Here is a 20,057-nt window from a genome sequence, read left to right on the forward strand (position 1 = left end):
TTGTCATTGCTCATTTTATTCAATATAAATTTATTCTGATCTGCATTTAAAAGAAAGATTATTTTAAACAAGTGAGTATCTTTTAAAATTATCTTTAAAATCAACAACCTCTACAGAACCATGAATAAAAGTCAAGCTGCCATTACTGAACATATAAATACAGAATAACCTTAAAATATACACCAGAATGATAACGTACACTGCAGACTCATTAAGACATTAACATTACAAAAATATTGTCCACAACACCATTAAGTAACATTAATTCTGCAACCATGTCGTCCCCTGTACAGGGATGTAAGGGCAGTGTGAAGTGCATTTAAATAAGATTTAAAAAGCATCAAAAATGTCCAAGAGACTAAACGGTAAAAGAAAAAAAAAAAGAAATATAGGTTTGCAACCGAGTCATTTTGCATGAGCTGAGTTGATATGTTTACATTCACATTTAGCTGCACAGTGAAAGCAGAAGCGTCATCTCGGTCATTCTTTGCTGAAAGTATGGCTCTGTTAGGTCACAGCCCTCGATGTCTGTCTTTTCCAGACAATTTCCCCTGGTAACAGTTCCTGCCCATTTGGGATGACATTGAACGTGGCTCCTTCTGACATGCTCGCTGAGAGGTTGAATGTCCTGCAGATTTCAAACACATTCAACAGAAATAATTTTTGTGCTTCACAAGACTACCTGCTGTTTTATTGTCTGACCAGACCAAACTTTAAAAGGAAAACTGCCTCTTTTCACGACCTTTGCTTCCTTCCTTGCTGCTGCTCTCCTTAGCAGAATGAAACAAACACTCTCACTACTGACCCTACAGAGATGCCTTCAAGCTGGTGGACTTTTTTGAAGCAGTTTGAACCGCAGCTGTGATAATTGCATCCTACACATACATGTGCAGCTGGTAGGCGCAGCAAACCGGAGAATAACGTTCAACAGATAAACACCTGAACCTTGAGTTTGTTCCAACTCATTTGACCTGGGAGGAGGTGTTTGCCGGGAGTTCTGTTTGGATGGTGGAGATTTTTTCCCCCAGGCCAATTATTTCCAGCGAGCTCTCTCCATGCGAGGAACTTGCGGGGGCTTTCTCTGCCGAGTTCCGCTGTGAGCTGTTCCCTTCGTCTGACTGGGGGAAGGCCTCTCTACTCTGAGGTTTGATGAACTGCACGCTCAGTCTGGGCGCCACCGCAGCGGCGCGCTGCTGGTTGCGTTTCCGGATACATTTGGAGAGGGTGGAGACGCAGCTCTTCTTGAAGTTCTCGTTCATGAAGGCGTAGACGATGGGATTGTTGAAGCTGTTGAAGAAGCCGACGGCCTGAACGACGGCAATGATCATGTTAAGTGTGACTCCGTCATATTTGTTCTCAAGGTCATCTGGACAATAGACAGAAGTCAAAATGATTAACCAAACAGAGACTTCAAATGTGCACTTAAAGGGACAGTCAACCCCAAAATCAAACACTAATGCTATTTATTTATCTAAACTTTTTTTGTGCAGTTCCAGTGAATTGAGTGTAGAGATGTACTCGAGGTGCCAAAAAAAATAAAGAATACTTAAAAAAAAAAACTCAGCAGCAATGTCTCTTTGCAGAAATCATGACTGGGTTACTCAGGATAATCCACAGAACTTGTTGTGAGCAGTTTCATGTCGGAACTATTTTCTTTACGTATCACTGCGCAGAAGGGTGCATACATATACTAATGAACAAGATGCTTGCTAATGCTACGCCTTACTATGGAACCCTCTGTTTTTTTTTTGTAAGACCTGCTCTACTCTGCCGCGGTTGGTCGCATTCTCTACGCTTGGCTCAAACTGTTTTTTTTTTTTTATCAATATTTTTATTAAACTTTTCACTTTTACAAGTAAAAGATGTCTACACAGTATGGTTCATGAAAATAAAAAGCAAAACAAACAAGTAGACAAGACAAACATATCAAAACACAAGAACACAAGAACACCAGCTCAGATCCATATAAATAATACTTGAATATACAGTAATAATGTACAGTATGAGCAGTCAAGAAAATCCCTGCAGCATGATGTTGGAGACATCAGGCTCCACATAGTTCAAATAGGGCTCCCACACTTTACAGAATTGGTCTGTTTTTGAATGTAATATACATGTCAGGTACTCCAATGGCACTAGATCAAACACCACTCTTTGCCAGCCTTTAACAGTTGGTACTTCTTCCTTAATCCACTGCAATAAAATATTCTTCCTCGCTGCGTATGTAAGAATACAATACAACCTCTTATTATGTTTGGACGTTAAGCGTCGGCTTGGGAGGCCCAGTATGAGAGACGCAGGGTCCATCTCCAGTTCTAGGCCCAATATCTTTTGTATCTCAGACAACACACTAGACCAGTACATTTGCAGTTTCAAACATGACCAAAAACAATGAGTTAGGGTACCAATTTCTATCTTGCATTTAAGGCACATGGGTGAGAGAGCAGGGTTGAAGTGGTGCCTACGACTGGGGGATATGTGCATTCTGTGTATAATCTTTAACTGTATCGCTTTGGTGCGATTGCAGACTGAAATTGATTTAGCATGTCTCCAAACATCATTCCACTCCTCATCATCAATTGTGATGTTTAGCTCCCTTTCCCATGCGCCCCTAAGCTTCTGTAGCCCAACAGTGGGTGCGGAATACATAGTTTTATAAAATAGACTTATAGATATCTCTTTATCTGTAGAAAAGTAATTCTCAACAGGTGAACTTTCATGACTCTCAATTAAAGTAGTAGAGTGCAAGATATAATGCCTTATCTGCAAATAACGAAAGAAATCATGTCTGGGGACAGAATATTTCTCTATCATTTGTTAAAATGTCATAACCACATTATCAGAGAATAAGTCCTTCAGTCTATGAACACCATTATTCCCCCACTGTTTAAAACCAACATCAAACATCCCAGGCTGGAAATCAGGATTATTCACAATGGGGGTGAAGACAGATGTGAACTTAGACCTTCCCTCAAGTCGACATACTGATCTCCAGGCCCTAAGTGTGTTAATTGTAATCGGGTTATTGCAACTCAGTCTAATATTTTTAAATTTCTTGAAGAACAGTAAGTCCCTTAGTGGATACTTAGAAAGGGAGGCTTCAACTTCCAACCAAATAGAGCTTGAGTTATTTACAACCCAGTCATAAATATACCTCATGTGAGTACACAGCTGATATGTTCTGATATTTGGTAAGTCTAAGCCCCCTACAGAACCTGGAAGCTGCAAAGTGGCCATCTTAAGTTTTGGTCTGCGCTTGCTCCATATGAAGGAACTTAGCCAACTATTCAGGTTTTTCATCACCTTATTTGAAAATATGACAGGAATCATTTGAACAGGATACAACAATCGAGGCAATATATTCATTTTAATCAGGGATATACGTCCTAGCCAGGAGACAGGCAGAGAATTCCAACGCTCCAAATCCTGCCTCACCTTCTCCAACAGGGGGACAAAGTTTGCTTTATACATTTGTTTGAATTTAGGGGTTATGAATATACCTAAGTATACAAAGCCTGCCGGGGACCATTTAAAGGGAAAAGAAGGTAAAGCAGCCGGTATTGAGTTAAGGCTCCCAAGTGGCATAGCTTCGGACTTGGTCAAATTGATTTTATACCCAGAAAATGTGCTAAATAGATCAATAATATCAAGTAGAGCTGGTATTGATGTCTCTGGATTGGAAATAAATATCAAAACATCATCTGCATACAGACACATTTTGTGCTCATAATTGACTACCAGACCCTGTATAGCAGGTGTCATCCTTATGGCCTCTGCCAACGGTTCCATGGCCACAGCAAACAAGAGGGGTGATAAGGGGCAGCCCTGCCTCGTTCCTCTGTACAATGGAAAACTGTCCGATTTCAGCCCATTAGTCAAAATAGCTGCCTGAGGATTATCATAAAGAATTTTAACCCATCTAATGAAATTATCACCCAGACCAAATTTATTTAGAGTATAAAATAAATAAGTCCATTCTACTCGGTCAAAGGCTTTCTCAGCATCTAGAGAAAGCACCAGACCATCAATATCTCTTTGCTGGAAAGCCTGAATTACATTTAAAAGGCGCCTGACATTGTCACGGGAGTTACGACCTTTTATAAAACCAGTTTGATCTTCTTTTATAATTTTGGGCAGAAGGTCTTCAAGGGCTCAAACTGTTAACTTATAGTGTGGTTCTGTCTGTTTTTCTTGAGGTTTATGAGCTGTAATTTGCCCCCTCCCAGTCTTATCCTGCTCCTCTCGGTGTCACTCACCCTCCGCTGCCAGAGTGTCTCTGGGCAAGACAGAGCGGACAGACAAGACGTCTGCTGGTCCACTAAATAGGCCCCATCTTCTCTTGCCTTCTCCCCCCGAAAAGACTTGGTGGATGCATTTAACAAAGTGTACCAGGACCTTGAAGCTGTCTCTCTGTGCCGTGTCTGGTTTGGGAGAGTGAAAATAGTTGCTACAGGAAACTGCTCTCAGCAGGGTCTGTGGATTATCACGAGGTCATGATCTCTGGAGATGTTCCTGTTGAGTTTTTTTAGATTCCAAAATATTCTAGAGAAGTCAAACCTCTGCAGCTGGCATCTCTGTTACTCAGCAACTCAACTAGATGAATAAATAGCACTGAGAGTAAGAGGTGAAATGTGTTTTTTTGTGTGTTAAGAGATACTTCCCATTTCATTTGCTCATTACCACACAGACGCCAGCAATACTTACAGTACTCAAACAGCATGTGGACCGTGTGGAAAGGGGCCCAGCAGACGGTGAATAGCAGAACGATGGTGATCATCATTTTGACGGCTCTTTTCTTTTTCCTGCAGGAGGTGAAGAAAAAAAGTGAAGAAACCCTGATGTGAGAGGTGACAGATCACAGCATGTTGACTCATTACAGAAGGCCCAACAGGTCACAATAGGGTAGCACTCTTACATTACAGTTAGGCACAGAGCTACAGCAATAGACCCTCCCAATCGCACACCTGAAGGGACTGAAGCCCTTTTTAACATTGTTCTCCCCAGTTTGGAGATGTCACTCAGTACCTATGTTGTCCTGACCCCCGTCTTTAGTCTGTGTTTCTCTTCTGAAAGGAAGCTGTCCTGAAAAGTCAGAATGTTGTTGTTGTTTTGTTTTGTTTTTAGTCGTCGTAGAAACCAAAGATCTGTAATTTTTCTGTAATTATTCTGTGAAAGTGCACAGCAGTCCGACAACATTCATCCGTCATTGTTTGGGTTCTTGGTTTTTGTTTTCTGTTTAATTTGTGTATTATATCCTAGTGTTCCACTTCCTGTCTTTGTCTTTTTAACCGCTATTTTTCTGTGTACTCCTCTCTTCCTTTAGTTCATCATTCCAGTGTGTTTTAACCTGTGTTTTCCCCTCACTCTTTGATGGTTGGTGTGTGTCTCCTGTGTTCCTGTGCCTGTTACCCCAGTCCTTGTGTGTCCTTGGTGTTAAGCTCTCTGTGGCTTCTGGTTTGTCTTCAGTTTTGTGACTCTTGAAGTTTTTCCTTGGACTTTCCGTTCGCCTGCCTTTTTGCTTTTGTTGTTAGACGGGGAGTAATTTGCATACTGGACAACGTTTGGCTTACAAAATACTCAGAGAATCATATTATTTTGTTTGATATTCCTCTTTCAGCAGGATGGATGCGAAATAGTCTTCTGATGTTGAACATCCGCCTGCACAGTGAAGGTCAAACATTAACGCCACTTCTCTTTGAATGCTTGCCTGTCACATGCACTCTCAAAAAGGAAAAAAAAACACACAAAAAAAAAACACTTTAAATCGATTCACCAATAGGTCATTCAGAAGCAAAGTAGGTCATGCAAGCTCGAGGTCAATTTGGACTGAATGGGTCTATAGAACCATAAAGATGAAGACTTGTCCCCACCCTACCATAACTTATATTAGATAGTGACAACCTGAACTCTGTTTAATTTATTCAATCTATAGACTATTTAACCGGTTCTTTGTCCCTGTCACCAGCAGGAGGGTGTGATCCCTCCCTGGCTTCCCAACTGCAAACGCCAACAACTGCTTCAATTGGAATTTTAAAAAAGTAGCCAACACTACCCTGTGAGGAGATTATGCTTATATACTAGATATTTTTCTGTGTTGAGACTCTCAACACAGAAAAATATGTAAAAAAAAATGTGTAACCTACCTTGAGATCTTATTGATCTCTCTGTGGTTCATGGTGTTGAGGACGGAGGAATCGCCCACCCTCTTGCGGATCCACAACTCGATGCCGATGCGGGTGTAGAGGAACAGCATGGCCGCCAGAGGGAGCAGGAAAAGAGCCACCATGATAAAGGTGGTGTACACCTGGCGGTGAGTCACAGAGCGCCAACTCTCCTGACAGCACACGTGGTAGTGATCGTACAAGAAGTCGTACTTCACCTTGGGATGGAGGACAGAAGAGGTTTAAGTCCTGGAGGAACAAATAAGGAAGTTCTGGCGTTCAACATCTGATATCACTTTGTAATACTTCAATCTACTTAATTTTGGGACAAATAAATAAATGATTACATTTTTCACAAGAGGATCCATAGACTTAAGATAACATATACAGTTTGAATATACACTCTCATGATCACTTAGAAATATTTAGTGCTGAGGTCAGTTACTCTGCCCTCATGTCCTCTCTATTCGTGGTCAAATTGATTTACTAATTTACTTTAATTCACTTTGTGCTTTGTTGTTTTTGTCAATTATTTGATATAATTTTCTTTCGCTTTCGATATGATCCGCTTGGGCCAGATGTTTCGTGTCCAGATGTGTGTTGGCAGGACCAGCCGGCGGAGTATAATCTTATCTTTGCTCAACTCTTGGGACTGAGAGGTCTTGTATAAGAGGCAGAGAGAGTGGCTACATGAGAGGAATAATATAGTGGCTGACAGTCTGTCTCCCGTTCACAGAAGCTCCTGCAGTAGGCAAAATATTCATAAAACACCTACATCAGGTCCACTGAGACAGACAGACCATGCAAGGCAATATTCAACAGGCAGTAATCAAACAGCAGCAACAACAACATCCCTTCAGTACCAAGTAGAGTGCACAACACTGAGATCTATTGGCAAGATTTTCAGCTACATAAATTACCATCATCATTATCAAGAATTCGACAACAGTATGAATAAAACCAGCTCTGTGTTTTGAAAAAGTTATCTCAAGGACTAAATTGCCAAGTCCGCCAAAACAGCGATGCAAAACAAAAGTCAAGGAGTCCGAGACGTACAACAGTGTAGGAACACGACAGTGCCACCAGAAAAGACAATTACCTCACAGCAAATACAGTAAGAGAGCTGGTCCACAAGCCTTTTACATTTACATTTAGGGCATGTAGCAGTCGCTTTTGTCCAAAGCGACTTAAAGTAATTCATACACTGACAGCGGTGGCTGCGATGCAAGGTGCCGGCCAACACATCAGGTGCAGTTTGGGGATCAGTATCTTACTCTAGGACACCTCAACATGCAGACCAGGGGAATGGAACCAGCGACCTTCTGATAACAACACGCTGGCTCTACCCCTGAGCCACAGCCACCGAGCCATGCTAATCTATGCTAATATATGCAGGAAAATGAAATGGACTGACCATGTCTCTACAGAGACCTTTCTCCACCACAACATCTCAGATCATGTTGCTGCACTTGTCAGTGTTGCAAGCCGACAGAGAGGTGGACTCTGTTTACGTAACTGATGTTGTTATTCAATGGCAGGCTACGTCGTAGTCCAAAAACTCTTCAGTTTCCATCACAGTTTCCTTTTTTTTCCAGTTTCTTTGGCTTTAAAAGCGAGTAGATCTTTATATGTACCGTCTTGACTTTACAGCAGTTCATCGCTCTTCAGTACTCAATCAGTTTTTGCTATAATCAGCCGTACAGTAAGAGTGTGATTTTTCAATGCAGTCACAGCTGAAAGAGGCCACATATAACGCAAGATAATGGCTCCCTGTGAAGGGCACCGCTCACCTGTAGCTGTTGCACAAACAACATCGGCGAACCCACTATCACCGAGGCGATCCATACCAGCCCTGCAGGATACAGAGAGATAAAACATTTATAAACACAGGCAATCTGTCGATAAGGCTTGTTTTATAAATCACGTGCGGGGAACACAGCTTTTGTACATTCAGCAGCTGCCATGGAAGTTCAAAAAGAGAAACCTGCAGGTGACTAACACCAAAACAGCAGTCTAAGCAGCTGCACAACTGAATTAATCCTTCCTGTAATTAACAGGCTGCCAATCACGACGGGTCTCTGTGAGGTCTCTCTGCTATTCTTTGCTTTCGGCGCCACAGGTCTGGAAAACAAATCACCACACCTGCCGATGTAAGGTTGTGAAAAAAGGAGATTTTTTTCTGGTGTACTAAAGGAACATACTCATGACTCATTACAGCATACTAGTTTGTTTGTAGGACAGTTTGGTTTTATTCTCACTTATGACCAGAGCCATATATATATATCTTAATTATACGACTGGTATCGATTGGATTTCAGATTTACAAAAAAAATAAAAATCCAGTAACTCTTGATCACCTTTCATCACTAAAGAGCAGTGACAAATACATGCACTTTTCCTACAGTTGAAAAGTAAATGTTAATTTGCAAGAATGAAAGTTATCAGCAATACTAAGTGAGGATAAACTATATAAAATGCACCCTTTATAATATTTACAGTGCTCTTTTCATTCCCTAATGCCTAATGAGCAATCTCTTTTCTTCTTTCCCCTGCCAAATCTCAACAATGCTCTTTGCTAAACGTGCTCATTAGGCAAGCCGATTGGTTATTCCAGCTTTATTTGAAAGGATGCAAAGAAGAAACATGTAAACATTAAGCTTGAAATCCATTCAAGCAGGGAGACAAACACCTCACAGCCCCGTGCAGCCTGGAGAAAATCCCATTGTTGAGTTTAGCTTTAATTGAATTTCCCAGAAGCAGCATGATCATTTGGCTGCCATCGTGAACGTGTGTGGCACATGGGGAAAAACCAAACAAACACATCCATTCTTAAAAGCATAACAAGACACTCCTCCAGATGTAGAATACCTAGCATCTTGTATGCTCTTCTGGACGAGTATTGCCTCCTCATTTTCAGCGGGTAGACAATGCCCTGGTATCGCTCAATGGCGATGCAGGTCATGGTGAGGATGCCGGTCACTATGGCTGTCGTCTGCACAAAGGGCACCGTCTTGCAAACGAGAACCCCTGCAGGAAAATTGGAGGGGTGAAACAAAGAGGTAGTGAGCGGCAGCCGAGATAATCAGGCACGTCTATTTCAGTTCACATCACTCCTTTTGTTCGACAGGGAAAAGAGGAAAAGCTGTCAGTTCGGTGTGGACATCACTTCACCAACTTCTCTCTGGCGACAAAGCTTTTAATAGTCTCCCTGCAGTATATCAGTGATCTACTAATATCATACACCTCTACGAGGCCTCTCAGGTCCTCTGAACAAGGTCGGGGGTTGGCTGACCTGTGGAACAGCTGTCTCACCCCCAGAGATCAGCTCAGTGAACCCTCTTGGCTCTTTCTTATCACAGTCTTAGACCAAATGTCAGCCTTCGGGGCTGAAAAATTAAGGCATGAAGATGTAACAAATTACTACAGTTTCTCGAATGGCCACTTGAGGCTGGCACTGAAAGCAATTCAGTCCCCAAGAGATCCCATGTTAAAATGCTTAACTTGACAGCAGAAATAAACATATTTACAGCCTGGTCACACGCGGTTTTGGTCTCTATAGCCAATTTCTCCAGTCACAGACACCAGTGTCTTCCATTATCATGCAATAGCAGACTGTTGCTGGAGCTGGCAAGCTCTGGAGAAGACAGCAGGGAGCCCAGAGCTTCTGGAAGATTTAACGCCCAGAGTCAAGGACAGGACATAGTGTGTTTTATAAACTTCTGAGATTGAGAGGTGGATTTCTCTTCACTCTCGCCTCTGAATTTCTACAGCAGCGAGTGTGGAGTTGCCAAAATCCACTGCAAAAGTACTGGGAAAATGTACTATTCTTGGTGAACGTACAGAGAGCCGATGGGAGAAAGAAAAGACAGCATGAGAACAAAAAAGAAACTGTCGCACACGCCTTTGATGCTGGTTGTAAAGCTGCGGTCAAACTCGCACGAGTAACTCAAATAAGCATGGATGTTTCAGCGATCAAACTCACACAACAGATAAATCTCTATAAACGTAAACAACTGATTGTTTGTTGGCCTTGGCTAGCTTGGTAGCTTTGAGCTAGGTTAATAGATGCGCTTAGGCTCTTCCCATTCCACCTCTTTGCCCATTTTTCATAAAGAACCAGTGGAAACCTGCTGTGGGTGAAAAAAACATTAGGTTTGTGCAAAACCATGCGTCAAACTACATCGTCTCACCCATTATATGTCACCAACAGAGAGGAGTGCAAACGTTCTCAATGTAAAGAATAGATGAGCAACAGACACAAACACTTACAACCTCATATTGTCGACGCATGTGACAATATATAGTAAAGAATAAAACAAAAGTATGCACAAAAGAGCAGCTGTCCATTGATGTTTCTGAATGCAGGGTCCTAAAGGTGTGTTTGCAGGTGAGTCGATCGGCTTCGAACTCTTCCTCTTGAAGCAAAAAGTGGAAGCACGTGCCTGGTTTACGGAGAAGTGCGAGTTGCACGGCCGCGACCCTGCCTGCGAGGTTTAATTAAAAACCTCATAACCACCATCCCCGATAACACTTGAACAGTCATGACCCACATTCCTTAGCCAATGAAGGACAAAGCTGAAACCCCGGAGACACCGGGCAAAAAAAAAATATTCCTACCTGAAACTAATTGTGACCGCATTTTTAATAGGAGCGCATGCTTCGAGCTGAGCTCCTATTGCTATGATACGCCGCTGTCAGCTGTTCTATGATGTGAAGTGCACATCTCTAGACAGTGTGTACCACAGGGGTTACAGATACTGGCAATGGAACAATATTTCATCGAAATTACTCTCTGGTGTTTTGTAGAAGAGTAAAGTATATAGTCAGGTGTCCATCACATTAACAGAAGAGCCCTGCAATGCAATGCTTAAAGGCTACAACTGCATCAATGTGCACTATATTGCCAGTTGCTTGGTTTCTGTTGGCCTACACAAAAGCGAGAAAGTGCATCTAAAATGCTTCAGAGTTACATTGTGCGCTCGCCTTGAGTGCTATAGTGGCACAGATTTAGGGTTTGACATTTTGTTCCCTCCTCCTGTCAGTCGCCTCAGGTTTGTGACTGAATGAAAAAAAAAGAGAAAGAAAATGTGGTTTCTTTTATTTCTAACCCTTGAGGAGACCTGAGGGCTCAGTCTGACATTTAGAGGTGTTGGCTCCTGCTGCAGCTTCTCTCAGTTCCCTTTGTCAGTTCCTTGATATCACTCGATGAGACTTTATTTGTATAGCACCTTTAAAACAAATCAGAATACAATTCAAAGTGCTCTGAAAACATGGTATGAAAACAGGTTTAGAGACTAATGCACACGTATTGCAATGAAATAAATCGAAAATAAAAGAAATGCAAGTGCATATCAGTGTTTTGTTACCTGCGTCGTTACACTGTAACTTGCAGAGTTAGTGGTTTTGCTCACTCAGCTATTTTCAGCTGCAATAACACGATAATTACTTTGCTTTTAAGAGTAAATAACACATTTTACAGACTGCATTACCATTATTGCTTTTGTGCTTGTACATGACAACTCAGACTTTTAATATTTGTAATATCAATGAGGTAATAAAACACAGAGATGTGTATTTTTTTTCCCACAAGTGAACAAACAAGCTGCACTCGGAGGAAAACGGGGTCCCCAGAACACTGTATTTGAAGTTAGAGAGGTGGCAGGGTCTGCCACATGTAAACAAAGAAATTGCGTTGTCCTCTAAGATCACTTTATTCAATTGTTTATTCAGTCATGAACACAAAGACAGGCCGTTTAGTAAGTTTTAGGACTAAATAAAAAATATAGATATTTATCTTCTGATTACATCATGTCGCTCATTTTTAAATTGGTGCATGAATAACCCTTGTTTGCACTTGGGATGACCAAAATGCAAACCTGTAGGCTACCTGTTGGATGAGGACGCATAAGACTATAAGTCCTCATTCAACAGGTAAATAAGAAAATGCAAACATGTAGGCTACCTGTTGAGTGAGGACGCGTAAGACTCTGCGTCCTCATTTAACAGGTAAATAAGGAAATGCAAAGGCTACATGCCTACATGTTTGCATTTACTTATTTTAAAGTCCTCCCAAGTGCAAATAGGAGTAAAGTTGTCCACTTTGGCTGAAGTCGGACAGATGCTCTCAGATTAGAACTTCTTAGATCGATCACCCATAAACGAAATATTACCTCCGTTTTCAAGATTAAAAAACTTTATTGCCCTTGTAGGTAATGACTCTTTACGCGTGACATGCTCTTTTTTAAAAAAACACAACCTAAAAAGTTCTGGGAAGGTTTTGGAGCTCACCTCCGAACCACTCTGAGGAGATGTTTTGCAGCAGGGTGAAGGGGATGCAGAAGAAAGTGATGAGCAGGTCGCTGACCGCCAGGGAGCAGATGAAAATGTCCGTCGCCGTCTGAAACGCGCGCTTCTTCACGACTATGTAGATGACCAAACTATTCCCGGCCAGGGCCAAGGCGAAGATCACCATGTACATGATGACGAAGGTGGTCTTGGCGCTGTAGGGCAGCTCAGGGATGTAGACGAGCGGCTGGATGTTGTAGGTGCTGATGAACTCCTGGCGACTCAGGTTGTAGTACTGGAGCATCTCCTGCAGCACCTCCGGAGTGATCTTGTTGCTCCTGTGCCCTGAATCTGTCGAGGCTGCCGCCGCCGCTGCTGCTGTTGCTGCTGCCATCCTACAAACCAGTGGCAAAAAGTCAGAATTGGAAAAAATTATGAAGTGTGAGAGATTAAGTCTTCTCCTGAACCTACAGGTGCGTCTCTGCGCTGCGCTGCGCTGCTTCCTTCAGCCAGCAGGACATGCTGCTGCCTGCTGCAGCTGTTGCTCTGTGCGTGCGTGAGTGTGCGTGTGTGTCAGGGAGTGAGAGTTTGTGTGTGTCCATGCTGAGCTGGTGAACACCAATGACAGGTCTGCACTCCACTATGGAAAACCGCTTTAGTCAATATTGAATAAATAACTGCATAAAAATGTAATCAATTATATATTAGTATGTAATACAGTGATATAAATGAGTCAGTATAGTTTGATAAACATGTTTTAATTTGAAATGAACCATTATTAAACATTTGTTTTTCATGTATTTATTCAAAAATGGGCACCGTGTAGTTTTGGAGAAGAAATTCATTCATTTCAATTCAACTCATTTTTAATATTTTTGAGGTGATAAATCATAAATATATATTTCTTCCATAACTCAATAAACAAGCTGTTCTTAGAGGAAAATACGGTCCCCTGAATACTGTTTGAGGCTAGAGAGGTGGCAGGGTCCGCCACAGGTAAAAAGCATGACCAGTGTTTATTAAGTTACTTCAGCCATGAAAAACAAAGAGAGATTGTTTGTTTAGTCAGTGAAGTTCTTCCACATCTTCTGTGTAGTGTGCCTTTAATATTGACTAAAATGACATCCCACCCACCGCTACATAATGAGGGCAATATTGTTTTACTCTGTTATATTTATTCGAACTGTAGTAGGTACTAATTAACCCGTTAGTTATGATGCATTAAGAATAAAATAATGACAGTAGCCTATAATTTGTTTAAATTAGTTTAAATTAGCTTGAATAATTAGTCAATCCAATTATATAATATATACATTCCAAAATATGCTATTCTTCATATTGAGTACTTACTTGTGGTGCTTCAAAGGTTAACTCCACTCATTTTACATAATAAATTGTATTTACAGGTATTTTAGAGTACAGCTACATGTGAAAAAATAAGCATAAAGGCTTTTGTTCCAGAAGAAGCTCCGCGTAATCTGATAAAACTGCCTCCAGTGTTCTCACTCTCTGGCTCAGCTGCACTGTGGGTAATGTAGGTGACATGATTTGAAAAAGAAGAAAGAGTGGAATAAATAAAAGTTTTCCACACTTGTTTTTGAACAGTCTAATATGTCTTAAGACAACTTTCCTTTCCCCCTGTTTTTTTTTTTACCAATGCACATGTATGAATGCTTGCAGGAGAGTTGTTATTTGTCACATCCAGACAGTCATTACATGAGCGGTGGACTGCAATTTCCCTCGATCCAAACCTCTCAGGAGAGCTCGTTCCGTATCTTTAGCACCATGGGCCCTTTTGTGACTCATTCACATGTCATTTGACGTGCTGAGAAGTTCAATTTCAGGGAGTTGCAATCACAGGTGTAACTGTTAAAATACACCACTATTCAAAGTTGTTCTTCGGAAGTCCTTTGTATAACAGCTACAGCTCGACAGAACTGAGAAGCTCAACTGAGTTTGTACCAGTTTATACTTTGCCTCGCTTTTGCTCTGTTAAGTTGCATTAAATTTCCTTTTTCAAGGATCATGAGCTTGCACAACATCTGGTCTATGCCGTGTCTCGTTTCAGTCCAATCTGGGCCTCTTATATCACATCAGAGCGGTGATTCATCTCCTACCCAGCAGCCATCAGTGCTGAGTTGTCCTGCTCTGTTCCTGCCACTTAAAATACATATCCACCTTGCCAATTAGTCACAGTGTATATGCGGAGGTGAGATAACACTTTTGGTTCATACATCAAAGTTCTGCCCAGATTGCCAAAAAGGGTTTAATAACCGGACGGATATTCTCTCATGAGAGGATATACTGACAGATTGAGCAACGAAGTTCTGTAAATCTACATGCTGTATCGTAGGTAGCTGGACTTGATTCGGTTTTAAACGGTGCACATTTATTCGTTTTATTCACATTTAGATGTTTCACTGCTCATCCAAGAGGCTTCTTCAGTTCTAACTAATTGGAGAGTGGTTGGCAGGCTTTTAAACTCTGTGTGGGAGTGTCCTTACAGAGTTGGTAAGGACATCTCTGAGCTCTGAGTGTCAGAGTCGTTAGGACCACTTGTGGGTCGTTGGTCAAACTGGCCTTCATGTGGGTTTCTAAGGCTAGCTGAGCCCAGATGCGAATGGTTGTTAAGCTGTCTGGGGAGAGAGCTCAGTACAGCATTGTAAGTGGGTAATAAGTAATGTCTTAGGCCACCTCCTCTATACAGACCATGACCTGGAGGAAATGATATGATATGTATAATATCATGTATAAAATGTATAATATATAGAGAAGGAGACACTTCTGATCATCCAGATGGGTTGGAAAACCATTACACCGTTAAATTTGTATTCATAAGAAACACAAAAACCTCGATATTGGTCTTTGGCTGTTGGTAATTGATCTGCCTACTTAATTGCTGACAACATTTTGGAGATCATTGTAGCGTATTAAAATTATTTTCAGGTTAAAAAGATCACATATCTCAACAAGAATCATTAAATTAACTTCCGGGAACAGAAAAGACAAAGACTACTGAGGAGATTCTGTTGTAAACGAGCTCCAGCAGTAGACATGCTATATTTGAGATTAACGCCAAAGTAAACTTGATGTAGAATCATGTTTTTTTCTTTAACTGGCTAATAAATGTGGTGTACACAGCAGTCTGAGTCACAAAGGCATCCACTAAAGAATAACCACCACTGCATAATGTGAAAGAGTAAAACCATTTGTGGCTCCAGGGGAAGCTACCTGCGGTGAAGTCTGTCATTGGCTATGTTGCATTGTGGGTAATGTAGGCGTCAGGTTTCTTAGAGCAGTCCACTAGTCTAAAGTTTCATCTTTAAAACACTGTTGGACTCATTAAGGTCAGTTTAAAAACAGATGACCAAAATAGATAGAGCAGAACCAGACTTAGCACCTCTTTTATTCAACATATTCTTGTTCCTCTTCAAAACCTGGTGCCTACATTACCCAAGATGCAACTTACTGACTGAGTGACATCATTGAAGGTACTCTATTAGATTCCATGCAGCTTCCTCTGGAGCTTAAAAATGATACAAACACATATTTTTTATTTACACATAACCAGTTGTCCACCCCGAGACCTGTCAACACAGTTTCTGTTTAAAATATGCAAAATGAACACTCTGTAGCCATGCTGTTGGCTCTAAGAGGCAATATTTAGGTGCCTCGGTACTTTGAGCTAACTGCTAACATCAGCATGCAAATAGTGAAAATGCTAACATGCCGATGTTCAGCACATGTAATGTGTACCATGGTCCTCATCTTTAGTTTCGCCAGTCAGCATGCTAAATAGCAGTAAATAAAAGTGCAATGAGGCGAACGGGGAATATCGTATTGGACAATTTAATGTCTGACGAGATGATGGCTCTAGTTGAACAGTTAATTTAATGTGGGGCTTTAATGTCCGAGACAAACTGCATGGAAGTCTGTCCAATAGTTGATGAGCATTTACTCAAAATGTCAGATTTCAACCTCATGGAGCAAATGTCAAGGGATCAACAAAGTCAATGGGCTACTTCCTTCCGGGGACCAGACCTGACATTTCCCACTGGCTCACGGTGCCAACCCATCGCTATCATGTGTAGTTTTACGTTGCTGAATGAATTTAACTTTTAAAGTCAAAGGAAGATGCTTGTTGCTGAGCTTCAAAAAATGTCAAAATGTCTCTGAAATTCTATGCAAATTTGTTTAGAGAAAAATCCAGACATCTAAGACATCAGACATCTCAACCGTATACACGTGTAAAAAAACACATTTATGTGATGTTTTCAGAGTCAAAAAGTTAAAATGTATAAATAAAAGTATTCATAGAGGATGGAATAACAAGACAGGATATTGTAAAAAGGAGGAAATATGGCATGAGGTTAAAATTGGTGCAGTAACTTTAAAGTGACCTGGTAAACAACGAGAAGTCCCTGAGAGTGAGTTTCAGGCATTGATTTTCTGATACCCTTCACCACAGACGACTCAGCATGCAACTGGAGTCTAAACTGAAACAGACCAGGCCGCCTCTTCCTGAGGCTGTGACTCACTGCAGATGTCAAAATAATTGAACTCAGGGAGGCGAAAGAACTGCAGTCAAAATCTGTGGGAAAAAAAAAAAGCGGGAGCATAAATTATTTAAAGTAAGCTATGGAAGGAAGAACCATTGTACAATTCAGGTCAGTGGAAGTGTTGAAGTCAATAGCGCGGCAAATAATATTGCAAAAAAAATTAAAATAAAAATAAAAGCCAGCTGTGAGGGAACGGTACAGATAGATAACAGAAAAAGTTGCATTAAAAGAGCCTCTGTTTGATATTTGAAAAGTTCTGGACCATCCAGCCTTTCAGAGCTCAAAACAGTGGGACAATATTTAATGATTTCACCAGATTTTTGTGTATCATCAGCATAGAAGAAGGAATTAAACAATGTATTGTTCAGAAAACATATGTCCTAGAGGCGGCTTAGAAAATGTACAAAACAATGCTCGGGAGAGGAAACGGATGCAAAAGTAACTCTGGAATGTCATGACAAGCAACAGACTTTCAAAGTTATACATGTAATCAGTCCCTCCAGAAAAACGCAATTATGCGATCGCATAATTCAATGCATAATCAGGCAAAGTCCGCATATTTATGCGGGGGCTGCATTTTTTCAGATACGCCGCACTTTCGCCGCATAAATTGCGGATTTCTACGCAAAATATGCGGGGCTTGCATGATTTCATAATCCCCGCATTTTCATTGCAAAAAAGTCACATATATCTTAGCAGAAAGTTGAAAAATGTTGCGTTTACTTCACACAAGAGCAGCCATTTTCCCCTGTTGCCATGGGAACGTTATGAAGTGACGTAATTAAACGACGTGAACATGTCGAAAAAGCTGCAAACCCCGTGATGAAGCCATGATGAAGCACGCAAATCAGTCTCATTTGCCAACAAATAATCATACTAGTTTCAAAAACCTTACAGTTGTAAGTATATTAGTAGTATGTAAATTTACGTTACAGTAAGAGATTGCACTTTGTGCAATGGAAGCACTTATTTTAACAGAAGATGTCTGTTTTGTAACACTACCTCTGTAAAACAGGAAGCACATTTTATTTTTTTATATTTTATTTATTCATTTTTACAGAAGTTGTAGCATATTCCTTTTGTAAAGCTACAGAACTTGTTTGACTCATCAATGTTTTGCAAGTTTGAGCCATATGTTTATTAAGGTCTGAAATAAAACAAGCTGAGAACTTAAATATTCCCAGCACTTTCTGTGATGTAGTATGCTTGCTTATCATAGGAAGTAATAAGAAATGACTCTTTACATTAAGGTAGTAGCCTAGTGAGAACAGGGTGTTGGGGGAATCACTTTTTTTTGTCTTTTTCATCAAACCACAGTTTTTGCAAGTTCGTGCAATTTTTGCAAGTTCCCGCAATTTCATTGCATAAAATTGCATAAATATCCCGCATATTCCATCGCATTTTTTAAGAAAACGTGCCGCATAATCAAGGATTTTTGCTCCCAACAATCACAAAAAAACTTTCTGGAAGGACTGATGTAATCGATTTCGGATTAGATGCCCCGGATGACTTTTCCAAACAGTTTCCGTATCTTTCTGGAAGGTTTTTTGTAACATACCATCCAGTTTATAAGGTTTGAAATGTCTCAACGTTGCTATCAAACTTTAAAAAAAAAGAAAAACACTTAAAAAGAAACCTCTTAAAATAATAGAGATGGTGATCATGAAATGATTATGTTATTAAAGTAATTAGCTGGAATACCGTGCTGGGGCTTAATGCTGTGGGGGACCAAGTAGTAGATGTTACTCATGCAGCAACAATAACACGATCCCTCACTGACTTCCCACCAGGAAATATGTCTGTAAACGCAGATCGCAGACAGAAGCACTGCTGCCAGTAATCTCGTGTGATTCTTCTCAAAAAATCTTTTGATATTTGTATGCTTTGAAATAGAAAGAATGATGTGGGTCGGGTTTATTGGAACACACGACCAAGCTGGAGTGACGACTTAACGAGGAACTCACACCAGCACTACCAACTCATTAAAACAGAATCATGGTGATATATCCTGCCTACCTTAAATCAACACCTTCTCTGCTGAGTGAGCAAAGAGTTTGGCAACTGATCCACCACTCTTCACAGGAAATGAAGGTGGGAAGAGGTAATTCAGAAAACTTGAAAAAAACTGATGATCTTCAAAATGAATAATTAATATACATTGCTTGCCAGGTTCCTAAAATCACAACAAATTACTAGTGCATTTCATGCATGGCAGACCAGGCGAGACAGAGAGAATGTGTTCCTGCTGCACATAGTGGCAATTTTTATAATTCTTTCTACATAGTTGATAGTAGTGTGCCCACAGTCCTCATCAGTGTCCTATTGAGCAGCAGACAGGATCTTGTTATCCGTGAAGCACAGTTTCACCAATCACTTCTTTCACCTGCCGGTAATGAGCTTCGCCTAGAGATAATAACCCTGTCACCCAACAGGACTCTGATATGAGACCATTCTGCACCTCCCGCCCTCCAAAAAAAGTTACTTTTTTTTCCAAATTTTTTAGTACTGCTTGTGGCGTGACTTCTTGTATTGCTGTAAGCCTATCGGTCCGTCACAAACTCACTGGAAATAAGGCATAGCAACTGTATATATGACGACAAAATGTGCACTTCAGAGAGACAATTCAGGGTATCAAGCCAAAAAACATCAGGAAAAGAAAATACATCACGAAAGCAGACTGAGGACTCGTCTAATTGCTGTGTACTTTCCATCGTAAATGGAGAGAGCATTACAGAGATAATGACCCACTCTCTTCATTAATGTTTTTTTCATCTGGCAGAATGACACACGTTAGGAAAAAAGCAGGTATATCAAAACGTTTAACTTGCAATGATAACAAATTGGTGAGTCCAGTTTTTGGGCAAGTGTAGTGTACCGATTACCATATCCTCCATCTTCTTAAAACGCTAATGTTAGCTTTTTAGCAGTAATTAGTAGTAGAGAAGCAAACATCAAAGTGGTTAATTAGAGTGACTGGGCGTCCCTAGACAGTCCCCATTGTTGGTGGCATGTCCCCAGCTGCAGCTCAAAAAAACACTGCATATTAACTGCA

General features: G+C 40.8%; 2 protein-coding genes and 1 long non-coding RNA gene across 4 annotated transcripts in view; 2 read left to right on the forward strand and 1 right to left on the reverse strand.

The window, feature by feature from the left end:
- qrfprb (pyroglutamylated RFamide peptide receptor b) lies at positions 1–12,938 on the reverse strand. Its single transcript, XM_030400510.1, has 7 exons — positions 12,918–12,938; positions 12,450–12,841; positions 9,030–9,188; positions 7,952–8,013; positions 6,144–6,379; positions 4,705–4,802; positions 1–1,366 (listed from the first exon to the last, which is right to left on the reverse strand). Exons 2-7 carry the CDS (start codon positions 12,838–12,840, stop codon positions 963–965), a joined length of 1,350 nt encoding a protein of 449 aa, XP_030256370.1. The 5' UTR covers position 12,841; positions 12,918–12,938; the 3' UTR covers positions 1–962.
- LOC115571249 (uncharacterized) lies at positions 5,191–7,590 on the forward strand. 2 transcript variants are annotated; one of them, XR_003981897.1, is made up of 5 exons: positions 5,191–5,671; positions 5,969–6,055; positions 6,185–6,310; positions 6,740–6,820; positions 6,898–7,590. It is a non-coding gene; the product is annotated as an uncharacterized LOC115571249 (long non-coding RNA). The 2 variants fall into 2 exon arrangements; XR_003981896.1 differs by lacking the exons at positions 6,740–6,820; positions 6,898–7,590 and having other exon boundaries at positions 6,185–6,319.
- The window catches only part of tbata (thymus, brain and testes associated), an 18,367-nt gene continuing 11,142 nt past the window's right edge, over positions 12,833–20,057 (forward strand). Inside the window, exon 1 of the mRNA XM_030400511.1 lies at positions 12,833–12,919. The gene's annotated coding sequence lies outside the window, so the exon portion shown is untranslated. The remainder of the gene's footprint in view (positions 12,920–20,057) is intronic.

The sequence above is a fragment of the Sparus aurata genome, chromosome 20, assembly GCF_900880675.1.
Source record: "Sparus aurata chromosome 20, fSpaAur1.1, whole genome shotgun sequence".
Classification (NCBI taxonomy): Eukaryota; Metazoa; Chordata; class Actinopteri; order Spariformes; family Sparidae; genus Sparus; species Sparus aurata.